This window comes from Caloenas nicobarica, chromosome 6 (assembly GCF_036013445.1).
Source record: "Caloenas nicobarica isolate bCalNic1 chromosome 6, bCalNic1.hap1, whole genome shotgun sequence".
NCBI classification, from domain to species: domain Eukaryota; kingdom Metazoa; phylum Chordata; class Aves; order Columbiformes; family Columbidae; genus Caloenas; species Caloenas nicobarica.
In genome coordinates this window covers 12,070,217-12,084,047 of record NC_088250.1, presented here as the reverse complement: position 1 = coordinate 12,084,047, position 13,831 = coordinate 12,070,217, and the positions used below count along the sequence as shown (strand labels likewise).

Genomic DNA, 13,831 nt, shown 5'->3' with positions numbered 1-13,831 from the left:
AGTTGGCAACAAAAATGGATTTTGCAGTATTAATTTTTATCCTCATCTAACCTGTCAATACAAAGTTGGAGCTAAAGAGTGTCTAAATACTCTGTTACACTGATACCAACCAAGAAGCCAATTTCAATTTTATAGGTAACATAAAAACTGGAAGGAAAATAGTTATTTTTTTCTTTCATTCAGGAAATAGTGTGTGAAGTTTCTCCCTAAATATACTTAAATATTCGTAAGTAAAAGAAACATTCTGTAAAGCAGAACAAAGACTACCATTTGCAGCCTTCCCACACAGACACATTACTAATAGACCAGCAAAACACTTTCCAAGTGGCTTTGTGCCCTAACGCAATAGGGTTCTGATGTCCCCTTTTCCTGAAGCCACCGAGTTCCCACAATGACCTCTCTGCTCTTCATCCCATCGGCACCCAGGGATCTGCCTCAGGGGGGCCACCTACCCCCAAACACCCACCCTTTTTTTTCGGAAGGAGTTGAGAAAGGAAGCACAATCTCTATCGCAATACCCCGCTCCAATGCTACCAGTGCTGAGCTACAATTAATAGGCCTGGTGTTGAGCCTTATTAGCATTACTGTCAGTATAAGTGCTTAAAACTTAAAAGGAAGCTTTTTACTAAGAGCCAAACAAACAAACCCCAATCCAACCACACGTCCATTAAATAATGCAATATTAATGGAAAAAACCTGAAATACAGTGATAGAGCAGTGTGTGTTCGGAAGAGGAGAAGGTTATTTTGTGGTTGTACGTGCATTACAAACACACATATGTATGCAAACACAGCTGAAAAATTGTTGGTGTTCCCTTAACATTTAAAAAGGCTACAGAGATGACCCTTTTTTCCTGAGGGAAAAAAGTAATACGGGAAGAGATGCAAAGTTATATTCTGTGATAGCAACAAAACCTGTAAAAAAGAGCTACACAAGATCAATTCAAACAGATATGTTTAAATTCTCAGCTACACTTGCTTAACATTCAGGAAAGTTAAGACTGCCTGCCCGCCCATAAAAACAGGCAGAGATGTTGCTCTCTTCTAATGTGAGAAACAAGCTGGAGCGAGGGAAGGAATATAAAATTTCTCCATTCCAGAAAATTCAGCTGCAAGAATCCTATCTCAGAAGTGCTAAGACACTTAGCTACAAAGAAGAGCAAAATACAAAGAAAGAGAGAAATACTAAAATGCACTCCGAGGAATTATTTTCACTCGCAAGGAATGGGGAAACATGACATTGCAAGTGCTTCCCATCCTGGTTTCCCACAAGCTCTACCCAACAGCACCCACTGCAGTGATGCTTTCCCCACTGGGGCACAAAGCCGTTGTCTTTCTGCTGCTGCCTCTGCAGAGGTACAGTCACAAAGACATCATGGGTTTGGCATCGAGATATCCGCATGGGCATTCTTCTGATCCAGGACCAGCCTAGGTAGTGCTTGAAGAAGTGATTTATTTTATCAGTCTTGGGGATTTTCACACCCATAAATCCTCATCATGGTCTTCTTGTCTCTTTTGTCATCTTAAACATCCCTCCTGGCTAGGCTCAGTGCACAGCAAGGTCCAGCAAAATCATAGAATTATACAATCATTTCAGTTGGAAGAGACCCTCAGGATCACCGAGTCCAACCATAACCTAACCTAACCCTAGCACTAAACCATGTCCCTAAGAAACTCACCTAAATGCCTTTTAAACCCCTTCAGGGATGGTGACTCCAGCACTTCTCTGGGCAGCCTGTTCCAATGCTTTGCCACCCTCTTCATGAAGAATTTTTCCTACTATCCAACATGAACCTTCCCTGGGTCAACTTGAGGCCATTTCCTCTTGCCCTCTCACTTGCTACTTGGGAGAAGAGCCCAACACCTTCCATGCTACCACCTCTTTTCAGGCAGTTGTAGACAGCAAGAAGGTTCTCCTGCCAGCCTCCTTCTCTCCAGGCTGAACAGCCATGCAATGTGATGCCAGGTGCATGGAGCTGCAGTGGGGCTGCTGACCGGTGCAAGGGGACGGGACCCAGCCGAGAGCAGCAGGCCTCGGGCTCTGCCTCCAGCCCCCTCTCCAGCACGTCTCATCACACAGAGCCTGGCAAAGCCAGACACACATCATGGAACAAGCGCTGTCTTGCTCTGCATGGGTCCTTGTGATCCCCCTCACCATTACTCTATCAGGAAAACAACTCCCACTTATCCACAGGAAGGGCTACACGTAAAACTCGAGAAGCAGAAGTTTTAATATTCCTGTTTTATGAAATCTCTTATTGGTGAACATCCCCAAAGCTCTGACTATATATCTTGTTAGTTTTGCTCATGAAGCAAATCTTCAGAACATTTTTGAAGCTTTCAAGGTTTTATTCTGTACTACAATAAAGCTCTTTATTGTCACACTGCTCTAGAAGACAGTACTTTCTTTGAGAACCCGTATTTCTATATTTCCAAGATGATATACAACACATTGCCTCTGTCTTAGTCTGATTCAAACAGCTCCAGTGGGACCCAACCTGCAAAAAGCAGGTCTAAAAAAAGCAACATAAAATACCGTTTGCTCTGGGTAAATAGTTAATTTCTTTCACTTCGCAATTCTCTGAGTATGTGCCGCATTTCCCTTCAAACTGATATAAACTCTTCGGCCGCGCCAGAAGCTGCAGACAGCAGGTGGGCAGAATCACCGCGATGCCCGGAGCTGACCTACTCTGCAGGCATCAACCAAGCAGAAGAGATGGCATCTTCCGTTTTTTAAGAGGGAATAACTCTACAATGAGCTTTTTAAAAAAAGGCTCTAATGATGACTACAAGGATTTGCTGCTTTGCTTCGAAGTTGCAGACGCAAACAACTGATAACATCCAATTATCTTTCCTGAGAATATTGGCATCTCCAAATGTGCTATACTGCTCTTACTTTATACCTTATATTCTTCATACCACATAGGAGGTATGCCTTTAGTAAAATTATAGTTTTATTTTTATTGTTATGCCTAACTACACTCTTCCACTTCTAAATTTCTCTTTCTTCACCCATATTCCATGAAATATTTATTTAAACACACAGAGATGTTCAAAGTTTGGACTTCTGAATGGCTACATATTGATATTTTTTAACCTGTTTGGCACTGATCTCCTAACAAATCTGCAAAGAAGAAAAACATGTAGAGAGGTCAAAAATGTAGACAGGAGAAATCTGTATCTCTGGTAGGGAAAGAAGACACCTAATAATTTAGTCTTCTTGCATAATTTGGGTTTTAGTACTTCTACACAGTTTAAAATACATTTTTAGAGCAGGGAGATCATTTTCATCCAGGGAGACACACTTTGAGAAATGACCTCTGATGCTGCAGTGAAAAATTCCTACTTATAATTTACTTAATTGATTGTATTTGCATTTGCAAATACATTAGAACTGTTAATTTTATTTTTTATCACGGCTTTTTTTTGTGGTTGTTTGATATTTGGAAGAGCACTCCTGGGAGAGGAAGCAGCACCAAGCCCAGGTGCGCTGCCCTCACATTAGGTGATTAATCAGAAGTTCTGGGATGGAGAGGAAGACTTTCAAATACAGGAATAAAACTAACTAGTTCTTTTAGCAACAAAAGTCTCTTGAACAATGACTGATGTGGGAGACTGAGCTGTGTAATCCAACCTTCCTCACCAACAAGACAACTCATCGACTCTGAACGGCCACAAGACAAAGGTCATTTGGAGCCTTAGACTTAATGCTCAGCCACATTTACCAAAACTACAGTGTTCCAAAGAACACAGGCAGAATTTTTTCATCCTGCATGGATACAGGACTTCAGACGGTTACTCATGAGCCTCCAAATACTTAAGAAATGCTGCATAAAACCATACAGATGTTTTTAAAGTCCTGGTGTGGGTCTCAAAAGCTGCATTCTGTGATTTTAGACCATCATCATCAAATACCAGTTCTCTCATTACTATTCTAAATGACAGCAGTTCTGCCTTAGTTACATTTCTCTCTCTATTGACATCAGAAAAGTTTTGGTTTTAAATACACCTGCATTTTTTTTTCCTTTTTTGTCTAGGCTTTCAAACCAAACAAAAGAGTTCATTTTTCTCTGTTACCACTGACTGCTTGCAAGTTGCTTTTCCAGGAGTATTTCATAAAGGCTACAGATGTTGCTCTCCAAAACATATTGGCAAAGCTAAGAACAAGAAAACACTAATAGAGGCAGGTGAAGATTCTGAGACATCAGTCTCAACTCCTTCAAGTCCTAACAAAAAAAATTTGTTTTGCCCTATCACTGTCCGTTCTTTCTGGACTGGTCAGAAGGACCTCATACTATCTCAAAGGGGGTATTCGGTAGCTGCCCTGTTTCCCCAAAAATAAGACGAGGTCTTATATTAATTTTTGCTCCAAAAGATGCGTTAGGACTTATTTTCAGGGGATGTCTTATTTTTCCATGAACAACAATCTACATTTATTCTTGAACAAAAAATCAACTTTTATTAAAATATAGTCATGTCATCACATTCTGTCACATCTGTCCTGCTGCATTCTATTGCCAATTAATTTTACTTTTTTACATGCATAGCTGCCTGGACACTATTTAAATTGACTTTTTAAATGGGCTGTAACTAGGGCTTATTTTTGGAGTAGGGCTTATGTTTCAAGCATCCTCAAAAATCCTGAAAAATCATGATAGGGCTTATCCTTGGGGTAGGTCTTATTTTCAGGGAAACAGGGTATAAGACACAATATATCAAAACACAACCAAACCCTGACAGTACAGGGCCCCGCATCCAATGGAGGATAAACCCCACATAATTATAAAATCTTTATTTTAATCCTGTAAATTTTCTGTGGTAGCAACTTCTGAATCAATGGAAAGTAAAAAAGAAAATCTTCTACAATAAAATTGAGGTACAGAAGCTGTTATGACCATTTTCTCTGACAAACCAGCCCTTGGCTGAGATGGTGTGATAACAGAGTGCTCAATGAGGATTCAATATGTTTTTTCAGAACAGCTGGGATGAACTCAGGTTTAGGCAGCGGTTTCATCCATTTGATCATATAGAAACCATTGCCAGGTTCTCGGATCACTGAAACTGAACTGGCTGCATTTGCTTACAATGATTCTCGGATCATGGGAAACTTTTTCAAGTGAGCGCTTTCCCTTGCCTGTCCATTACAAGCAGGAAGGTGTGATCAAAGGGAGAACATCAGAGAAAAATTAGAAGCTAAATCCAAAGACAGATTGTCCGTTTCTCTCACTGAACTGCTGGAGAACCTCTGCCATTGAGGAAGGAAGTTTCAAGATAAAACCACAACATTCCACAGAGCATTCAAAACCTGCCAATAGCTCGAACACACTTAGTAAAATTAGATTGCTCCCAAAAGGCACGTAGTATGAAGTTCCTTGACATTTCAGCAAATCTGAGTGAGCATGCACTGCAGCATATGCTGCCTGCCCTCTTTTTCACCCAAAATATGGGAAGAGGAATGGTTTATCTTTATAACACCAATAGAAACCACCATAAAAAATGCTCCAGAAGAGTCAAACTTGACGTAATGTTTTAATCTCAGGAATCAATAGTCTTATTTGCCAGTGATATTACAGAAAATGATCAGTGTGTCCAAACAAACATCCATAATATTTTTTCTGCTGGAAAAATGTAAAATTTTGTCTCATTTCATGCTAGGGAGATTGGAGTTGTGGACGTTTCACAGAGGAAGAGGATGGTTTTCTGTGTTTCACTGAACATCCACAAAGCTACATGCAAACACCGACACACAAGCCCCTCACACAAAGGAGAGATAGGATCTGCCGTGTTCTGTCAGAGCACATTAAAAACCAAAACAAAACAACAAAAAACCAAAACCAAAGCAAAAGCCAAACCAACCCCAAAAAACCTAAATAGAGGTCAAGTGGGGAAGACTCTGCCCATCATTTATTCTTTCCTTCCTTCCATCCGCAAGGTGCTGCTGGGTGACATAATGCCTGAGGAACCAGTTCCAGCTGTGTTTTAACTAAAAATTTACACAACTTTCACAACTCATAATAAATATCTATAGGATGCAATGAAGCTACCTGCTAATTTCTTACCTGATGTATCTTTCCCTCCAGTTTATCACTGATCGCTATTACTGCTGAGGTCCACATCTCCATAGTTCTCAAAACTAAATCTAATACTCACAAAAAGTAAATTTGACAGTGTAAATTATGCTCTAATTAAAAATACCAGTGAGAGAGAGAGGAAAGTGTTTCAGGCAGAAGTGCTGAAGGAAAGAAAAGCAAATAATTGGCTTACAAAATAAAGGTATAAAGCACATACAGCAATTCATCTACATTCACCCTGAGCAGAACTACAGGACAAGGGGAGATTCAATTAGAATGAAAAGCAATCAATCCAGATCCACTACCGCTTGATTTCACCACATAAAAAAAAAAAAAAAAAAAAAAAAAAAAAAAGATAGATACAGAATAATTACCAGCTAAGTGGACTGAGTAGGGATTTCCTGTATGGTTATTACATATCTTTAAATTGCCATTACATATCTCTTTGGTGGAGTCAAGATGCATTGTATTTTCTTTGGAATTATATAGTCCTGACCCCTCCAGAGACCAGGACATTGCACTGGGATGCATTGCCTTGCTTACTATGTGGAAGCACTGCCTTTATGTTACCAAAGTAGGACACACAACCTGGAGGTGTGGTGATAAAATCCAGTGGTAAAAATGAAAATACCAAAGTTTTAAAGCTTACACATAGGTTATTGCAATCTGAGCCAATAAATTTTCATTACCACTTTTTTTTTTTTTTTAATATATTCAGTATGCTTAAGTGACATTATAGCCCATTTCAGAACTGTATCTGTGCAAAAAAGAAAGTTTACCAAGGAGTACATCAAGTTTCCTACCTACATCTGTTGCAACAAATGCTTCCCAGAAATCTCTTAGGTATACCGCAGTATTTCTTTATGTAGAAAATTAAACTGATAACAAGGAAATTGTACATTTACATTTTTCAACATATTTTTCATCATCCCCTGTTCTTCTTCACAACTGTTCATGTTCCCCTTTTTTCCATCTCAGTATTTTTGACTGTAAAATCTCACGTAAATATTTGTGATTCCCAAGCCCGCCTGAAGGATATTTATTTCATTATTCTGCCTGAAATTAAGTTGAAGTAGTGAGCAGATTCCTCTTACCTGTTTGTGAGCATGATCGTAAGAGTTAATGTGATTGTCAAACTCCTGGTGTTTATAGTACTGCTTGTCACAGAGTTCACAGTAGAAGTTGGCTTTAAGGTCTTCCAGAGCTTTCGCTATCGTGTTTTTCTTTTCAGCATAATCCTGGAGGAGAGTGGAAAGAGTAATTTTAGTTTTGCCTTTGATGCTGCAAATGGATTTTGTGCTCTGCACTTAATCATATTTGTAAACATTTACACACCTCCGTAACTAAAAGCCTTCACATATTTGCTGTGTTACACTGCACATATTTACTGTTTCTGCTGTGAGGCTGAAGATTTGCACATTTCAATTTGCTATACAGTTGCCAGCTCCCCTCAGGGACTCTGTCACAGGCTAGAAGGATTGCCCCCAGGTTCAGTCCAAATACAAATATTTATCATGCTGGAGGCTATTTCGAGTTAATTTTGCTCCAAGACTCACTGCTCTAAAGATCTGCTGGGTAATATACCCAAGGAGAATAAGCACAAAGGTACAAACTCTCAGGCTTTTACAAGGAAGTGTGCTTACTAGAAAGAATAGAAAATTAAAGAAACCCTACTGGGTCCCTCTTGAAGGCGTATACACATGAAAACATGAGGAACATTTTCATAGCTGAGAGGTAATGAGCATCCTCCATGGCTTTGTTATTTGTCAGCCAGCATTAGAAGGACAGACGCACATCTCCGTTTACAATACATTAGCAAAAGCATTACAAACAACATTTCTTACCATTTATAAGCAAATTACATAAAAGTCATAGTTATTAATTTCACAAATACATTGATGATAACATGGCCCATTCTGAAACAGCATGGAAATGGTCTGTCATCTCAAATTAGTTTAATACCAGTTAAACATTGAACATATAGAACTTCAGTGCAATGACTCCCGCTTTTGACTAGTCTGTCTGGGATAAAATCACACTATGAAATTCCCCAAACGTCAAATATTGTTTAAGAAAACACACTCGTTTGATTTGTTTCACAAAATTCAATAACTGTGAGCTCTTTGGAACTCACTCTAAATTCCTCTTCTTTCTTTTTCCTTGTTTGGTTAGATTAAGATAAAAGATGATCTCATAATCCGTACACCTAAAACTGAACTAATTTTGGGGAAAATGTCCTTATGTATTAGTATTAGTATTATGTATTAGGACTCATACTTCCGATATATTTTGGGAGGTTAAAATGGAAAAATTATTTTTATCAGATTAGAATATTTTCATAACAACGTTATTAAAAAAAGAGAAGAACAACAGTCATGCGAAGAGAATTATATAAAATGGAAAAATTATTTTTATCAGATTAGAATATTTTCATAACAACGTTATTAAAAAAAGAGAAGAACAACAGTCATGCAAAGAGAATTATATCCACAAAGTACTTGGTTAAAATAGTACTTCATATATAATTCAGCGTGATTGGACTGCTAGCAAACACTGTTGATTCATACCCAAACTGAAGTGCTCCCTCATCAAAATTTTGCCCATTAAAAGAATTGCAAATGTCACTTCATAGTGGTATTTTGAATACTGGCTGACATGTGAGGAATTCACGCATTTCTACCACATTTTCAAAATGATGTTTCATAAAACATGTTTAATTTAAAACCAAAGTGACATAGCATTTTATTTCAAGAAACAGCAGTATTTTACACTGGGAAATACGTTTATGCTGTATGGAAACTCTGCACTTAATTTTTGGTATAAACTAGTAAGGAACTACAGGTTTTGAACCACTTCAATTATTACCAAGATGCTGATGTTTAGGAAAGCAGTGGAGACCCCATGTTGAGACTTTAAGGAGAAACACCCCCCTGAGCACTTTAGAAGTAATTCTCATAGTCTACAAAAGGATGCCAACTAATTTTGCTTTTTTAAAACACATAAAAGAAAATTCTGGATTTGGGGAAATTATCAGAACTCTGAAATATGATATATCACATCTGTGATGGACAAGAGTGAATGTGATGGCTTCTAAGACAAAACAATGAATTAAATAATATTTTTTCTTTATATAAAAGATCTCACACCACATTGTTGCAAAATTTTGCATGACTTACTAACGTAGAACAGTACCCTGAATAAAGTTATGTGACTTCATCAGTGTTCCTCTTGACATAAAGCATAATTTTTGAAACAATATACTTATTACATAGCAGAACCTAACCTGAATGCAATTACATTCCACGTGCCCAAAGCATCCTAATGGAGCAGAGACCCCATGGAAGCCCATTAACAACTTTCCTGTAAAGTAATAAAATCTCATCACGATCTTCAGGTTTCTACTACTAAATTCTTCCAGCTAGGATTCTTTAGTGGGTAAGGTTAATTTTACTTCACAACATTACATGACAGTTTCAAGGCGATGTAGAGAATGTCATCACATCCTCTAAATTAGATGCATATAAGTAGAAGCAATAATAGGGTTTGATCAGGCACAAGAGAGAGGAAAAACAGGACTTTTAAATGAGAAGAACCAAATATATTTGACTTTAGGAACATAGGAATGGCTGTATTGGGTCAGGTCAACCTCTGAACCTGTCTAAGATTTTATTCTGTACAAGAAACCTTTGACTAAGGACCATTTTCTTTGCATTGCATTGCATCTGTGTTCTGCTAGTTCCAGTTGTTGCATATTGGAAAAGGTCATAAACACCCATTTTTTAATTCCCTTTTACTGGGTTATTCACAATTACATCCACCCCCTACCATCCCATCTCTCAGGTGTTGCTCTCTGAATTACATTGTTCTAGTTTATTCAGGCATTCCTTACATCAAGGCCACTCACCACTTCTGCTTGTTCTTTTCACAGCCTCTAAAAGAAGTACAGTACTATATTAATATTCTCTACTTTCTACCCTATTCCTTTTTGTAGTAAGTCTTAACATATGAATTTTTAAAAATCATGATAGAACACTAAACCAACACTTTTATAGAACTCCTTTATCACCTACATCCTTTGCTGCAGTATAATATTTTGCTGGCAGGAGACATTTCTATCCAACTACTAAATTTCCCCTGACTCCGGAAACCTCACGCTTCTTCAGTGGCAGAAACGGCCATTAACAAACCCCACAGCTGAGATACCAGCTTTGGGATCCAAGCATAGGCAATAGCATTAACTAGTAATTGTGGGCAGTGAAGTATCTATCTCCAACAGGAATACATTTGCAGAAAAAAATTCTAAAGCAGTAGTAGCATAAGTGTTTATTTTTACAAAGTCTTGCATTGTGTTGCACTTCAAACAAACACAAAACATTAAAAACAGGTAGTTTCTTCACTTTAGCTCCTAAGACTACCAGATAAGACTTATTAATTTTATTTTAATTTGTTAGGAAAAGATATTGAATCACTTATCCAAACATCTTTCTCTCCTAGTCCTTTCTAAGACTTCAGCTTATTGTACTGCACAGATACACACAGAAAAACCCTTAATCAAACCCTTTATGGAGGGAGTTCAGGAGATTGCCTGCGGCCATGGGACCCCCCGGGCTGTGTCAGGACTGAGGAGAAGTTGCTGCTGCTGGTTGGCATCGGGAGCTGAGGAAAGTCTGATGTCAAGGATGGATGGGGAGTGGGAACAGGAGAACACAGGCTGCTGCTTCTCCACCTGCAGGGCCATATCCATTGATTTTGCAAGGCGTACTGCCTGGGAAGAGGAGGCTTTTGCGAGCTCTGTCGATTTTGATGAGGGATAACTGCCCAAAAACTGACAGTAAAAAAATTTACACTCTCTGGACCTTGACAGTACCGGCCAATGGATTGCAGATAGGAGTGACCTGGAACCTTATTGAGAAGAATATTCCTGGAGTAAATTGGCAGCCAAAAAACTTACTTAAAATGGTTAAATATGATCAAGCTTAGCCTCAATTTCATCAAGATTTGCAAACCATCCTGGAAGTGTTAAAAGTACTTTGAATTATGATTCAGTTTGGTAATGAAACTCAGAACCGAGTGTCACTTAGTTTCATTAGTTTTTTCCTGAAAGGCTTATTATCTGAAAGCCTACAGCTATAATTCACTGTAGCTATTTTTCATAATTTATTTGAAAGATCTCTAATAAGCGATCGCATCTATCAGCTGGCTTTATTTCTCTAAACCCTTCTTCTCCATCCTCCCAAGCCTTAAGCCTGGGCAAATGCTACATCAAAAGTCTGATAAATTGGATCAAGAGGGGGCTTCATCCACAGAGTAGCTACCTGTAACTTACCCAGACGGGACTTTCTGCTCCCGAGATAGGAGAGAAAAAGAAGGAAAGCTACAGAAACACTAAACACTTCACATTGATAACTTTGGAGAGCTGAATGGATGCCTCGGTCTAGTGAATATTTTTATGCAATGCACTTCAGCCTCAAACTTCTACCATCTGCAGAAAGGTCAACCAGAGAAAAAACAGCAAGAGTGTGAACTCATAATACATGATCTACTCCATGGTGATCGCCAGTGTGAATATTCTTACTTTACAGTAAATGTGAGCTCCTTTTATTGCAGGAAGCTATTCGGCATTTACTGTAGATTTAAAAGGGTCAGGCCTGCAGTCACTGCAAAGTAAAATGTGTTACAGAAATAAACTCCTTCAGGATAATTTACTGGTATAGTCATCCCAGAGAGGATTAAACTGCTCTGGTCTGATCCTCTAGATTAGACCACATTAGACTGGACAGACGTTCCAGAGTAACTTTGTTTCATAAAAAATATGTAAAACATTTTTTTATGTCCCAGTAACTAGGGGAAAAAAAAAAAAAAAGGACATTCTGAACATAGGAAAAAACATCAAGGTAATAGCCTTGATTTGGCAAAACTACTCTGTATAGTAGCTGTCTTTATATGAAAGAATCTGCCAAAAAATATGCTGTTACCAAAAAAAAGAAAACAAAAAATAGATAAAATCGAGGCAAAAATCAGCTAGTGCTTAAGAACACACTCATATATAGTCAATTAATTGCATTACCTGTGGACACAATGGATTCCTTAATTTCTGGTATATTTACTAGGTATTATAAACACAGCACAAAGAAGCAGGTTTTGCTGAATAAAATGTTCAATTTGCTAACATCTCTCCTCTGCTATCAATCTTGGTATGCCTTGTAGATTTAATTTTTTTACTATCTTCGCATCTCACATTATTACTCATGACAGCAGTCTGTACATCATCCACTGATGCACTTGAAGGAATTAAAAAAAAATAGAATATGTTAACAATATTAATGTCGTCTAGTACCAAACCCTATTATTTATAAGGTTCTTGTCCTTATCAAGGCAGTTAGACCAAAGCAAAAGCCATTTAGATGCATTGATCAAATTACTCATGGATCTTTACAAATTCATTTCCAAGCATTGTATAGTGAGTTTCAGATTCATACCAAGTTTACAAGGAGACTGGCTGGGAAGATAAATACCAAGAATCTTGTCAGTTCTTTTTGATTACCTCACCTGAAACTTTCCCATTAGCTGTGAGATGTGATGAGAGACCTAAAACTCACAAGGCCATGAGCACCAGATGCTATTTCCTTGATCTCTTGCTCCTTTCCGACATCCTCCTTTCAGGCAAAGGAGTTTCCACCAGGAATGACCCCGTGGTTTCACTGTCCTGGATGAGGATGGGCCCAAGGAAGAAGCGGTATCCTGAAAACCCCTACGTTAATCAAATATCGAGGGTTGAAAATCCCCCACCTTACCTTTACTTTCTCTTTGAGATCACCTGCAGCCCACCAATTCCAACCAAAACACTTATTACATACAACAGAGCTAATCAGTATTCTGCGATGTGTGTACTTGAAAATGCTATTGAAAGACATGCAAATAATTATAAAACTGCTTTCTCAGCTTCCTAATAAACACACAGACAGTATTTCACATTTAGATAAACACCCTAGCATTGAGATAAATGACACAGTGAAATTAGAAAGAAATAGCAAAATTTATTCAAATTAGTGCTGTTTGCTTCCTAATGCCATCCTCAATTTTGAAACACCAAATTTGTTAACCGTGTCCATACTAATGCCAACAGCTGAATTCCACAACCATTACGCTAAAAGGAGTGAGACAGATGTGAACAGGGACTGAGCTGGACTCGGTGGAGAGCAAAGCAATGAAGAACAGCGTCCTGCAACATTAAGACTGAATTAACTTGAAAGGAAGCTTATGATGACCCAGCAATTTGTTATCAGATTTGCCTGTCTCATTAACTTACTTAAAGCACTTACACTGTATAATTACTTTTAACTGTGACTCATAAAATCACTTGATTGGGGTTTTTTTGCCATTAAAAATAACTGTTGTGCATAGACCTATTTATTTATTCCAGTGCTTTAAAACTGACTTCCAGGCAGAGCACGCACTTAGAAGGTGAAAGCACTGGCCACAGATCTTTGCTTGGATACTTGTATTAAGAAGTAACTCTTCGTCAGCACTGATGAGAAAGCATGTGTCTAGTTATAATGGAGAAGAATTTATCTACTCCATCTCTACCACTAATCTTTTGAAGTCCAAACAAGGCGGAACAGAAGAAGGCTTTGCTGTAGAAAAGGAAGAAGGTTTAACTCTAGATAACATCACCTTCACTGAATGTTCATCACTGTTTAATGATAAGCAAGGGAAGAAGGAGCCTGGCATTAATCTTCTTTACTCCTCTACATTAAATAG

General features: G+C 38.2%; 1 protein-coding gene across 1 annotated transcript in view; it reads right to left on the bottom strand.

The window, feature by feature from the left end:
- ZNF804A (zinc finger protein 804A) overlaps positions 1 to 13,831 on the bottom strand; it is a 149,609-nt gene that overhangs the window by 28,561 nt on the left and 107,217 nt on the right. Inside the window, exon 2 of the mRNA XM_065638217.1 lies at positions 7,165 to 7,308. Coding sequence (XP_065494289.1) covers positions 7,165 to 7,308 — 144 coding nt within the window. The remainder of the gene's footprint in view (positions 1 to 7,164; positions 7,309 to 13,831) is intronic.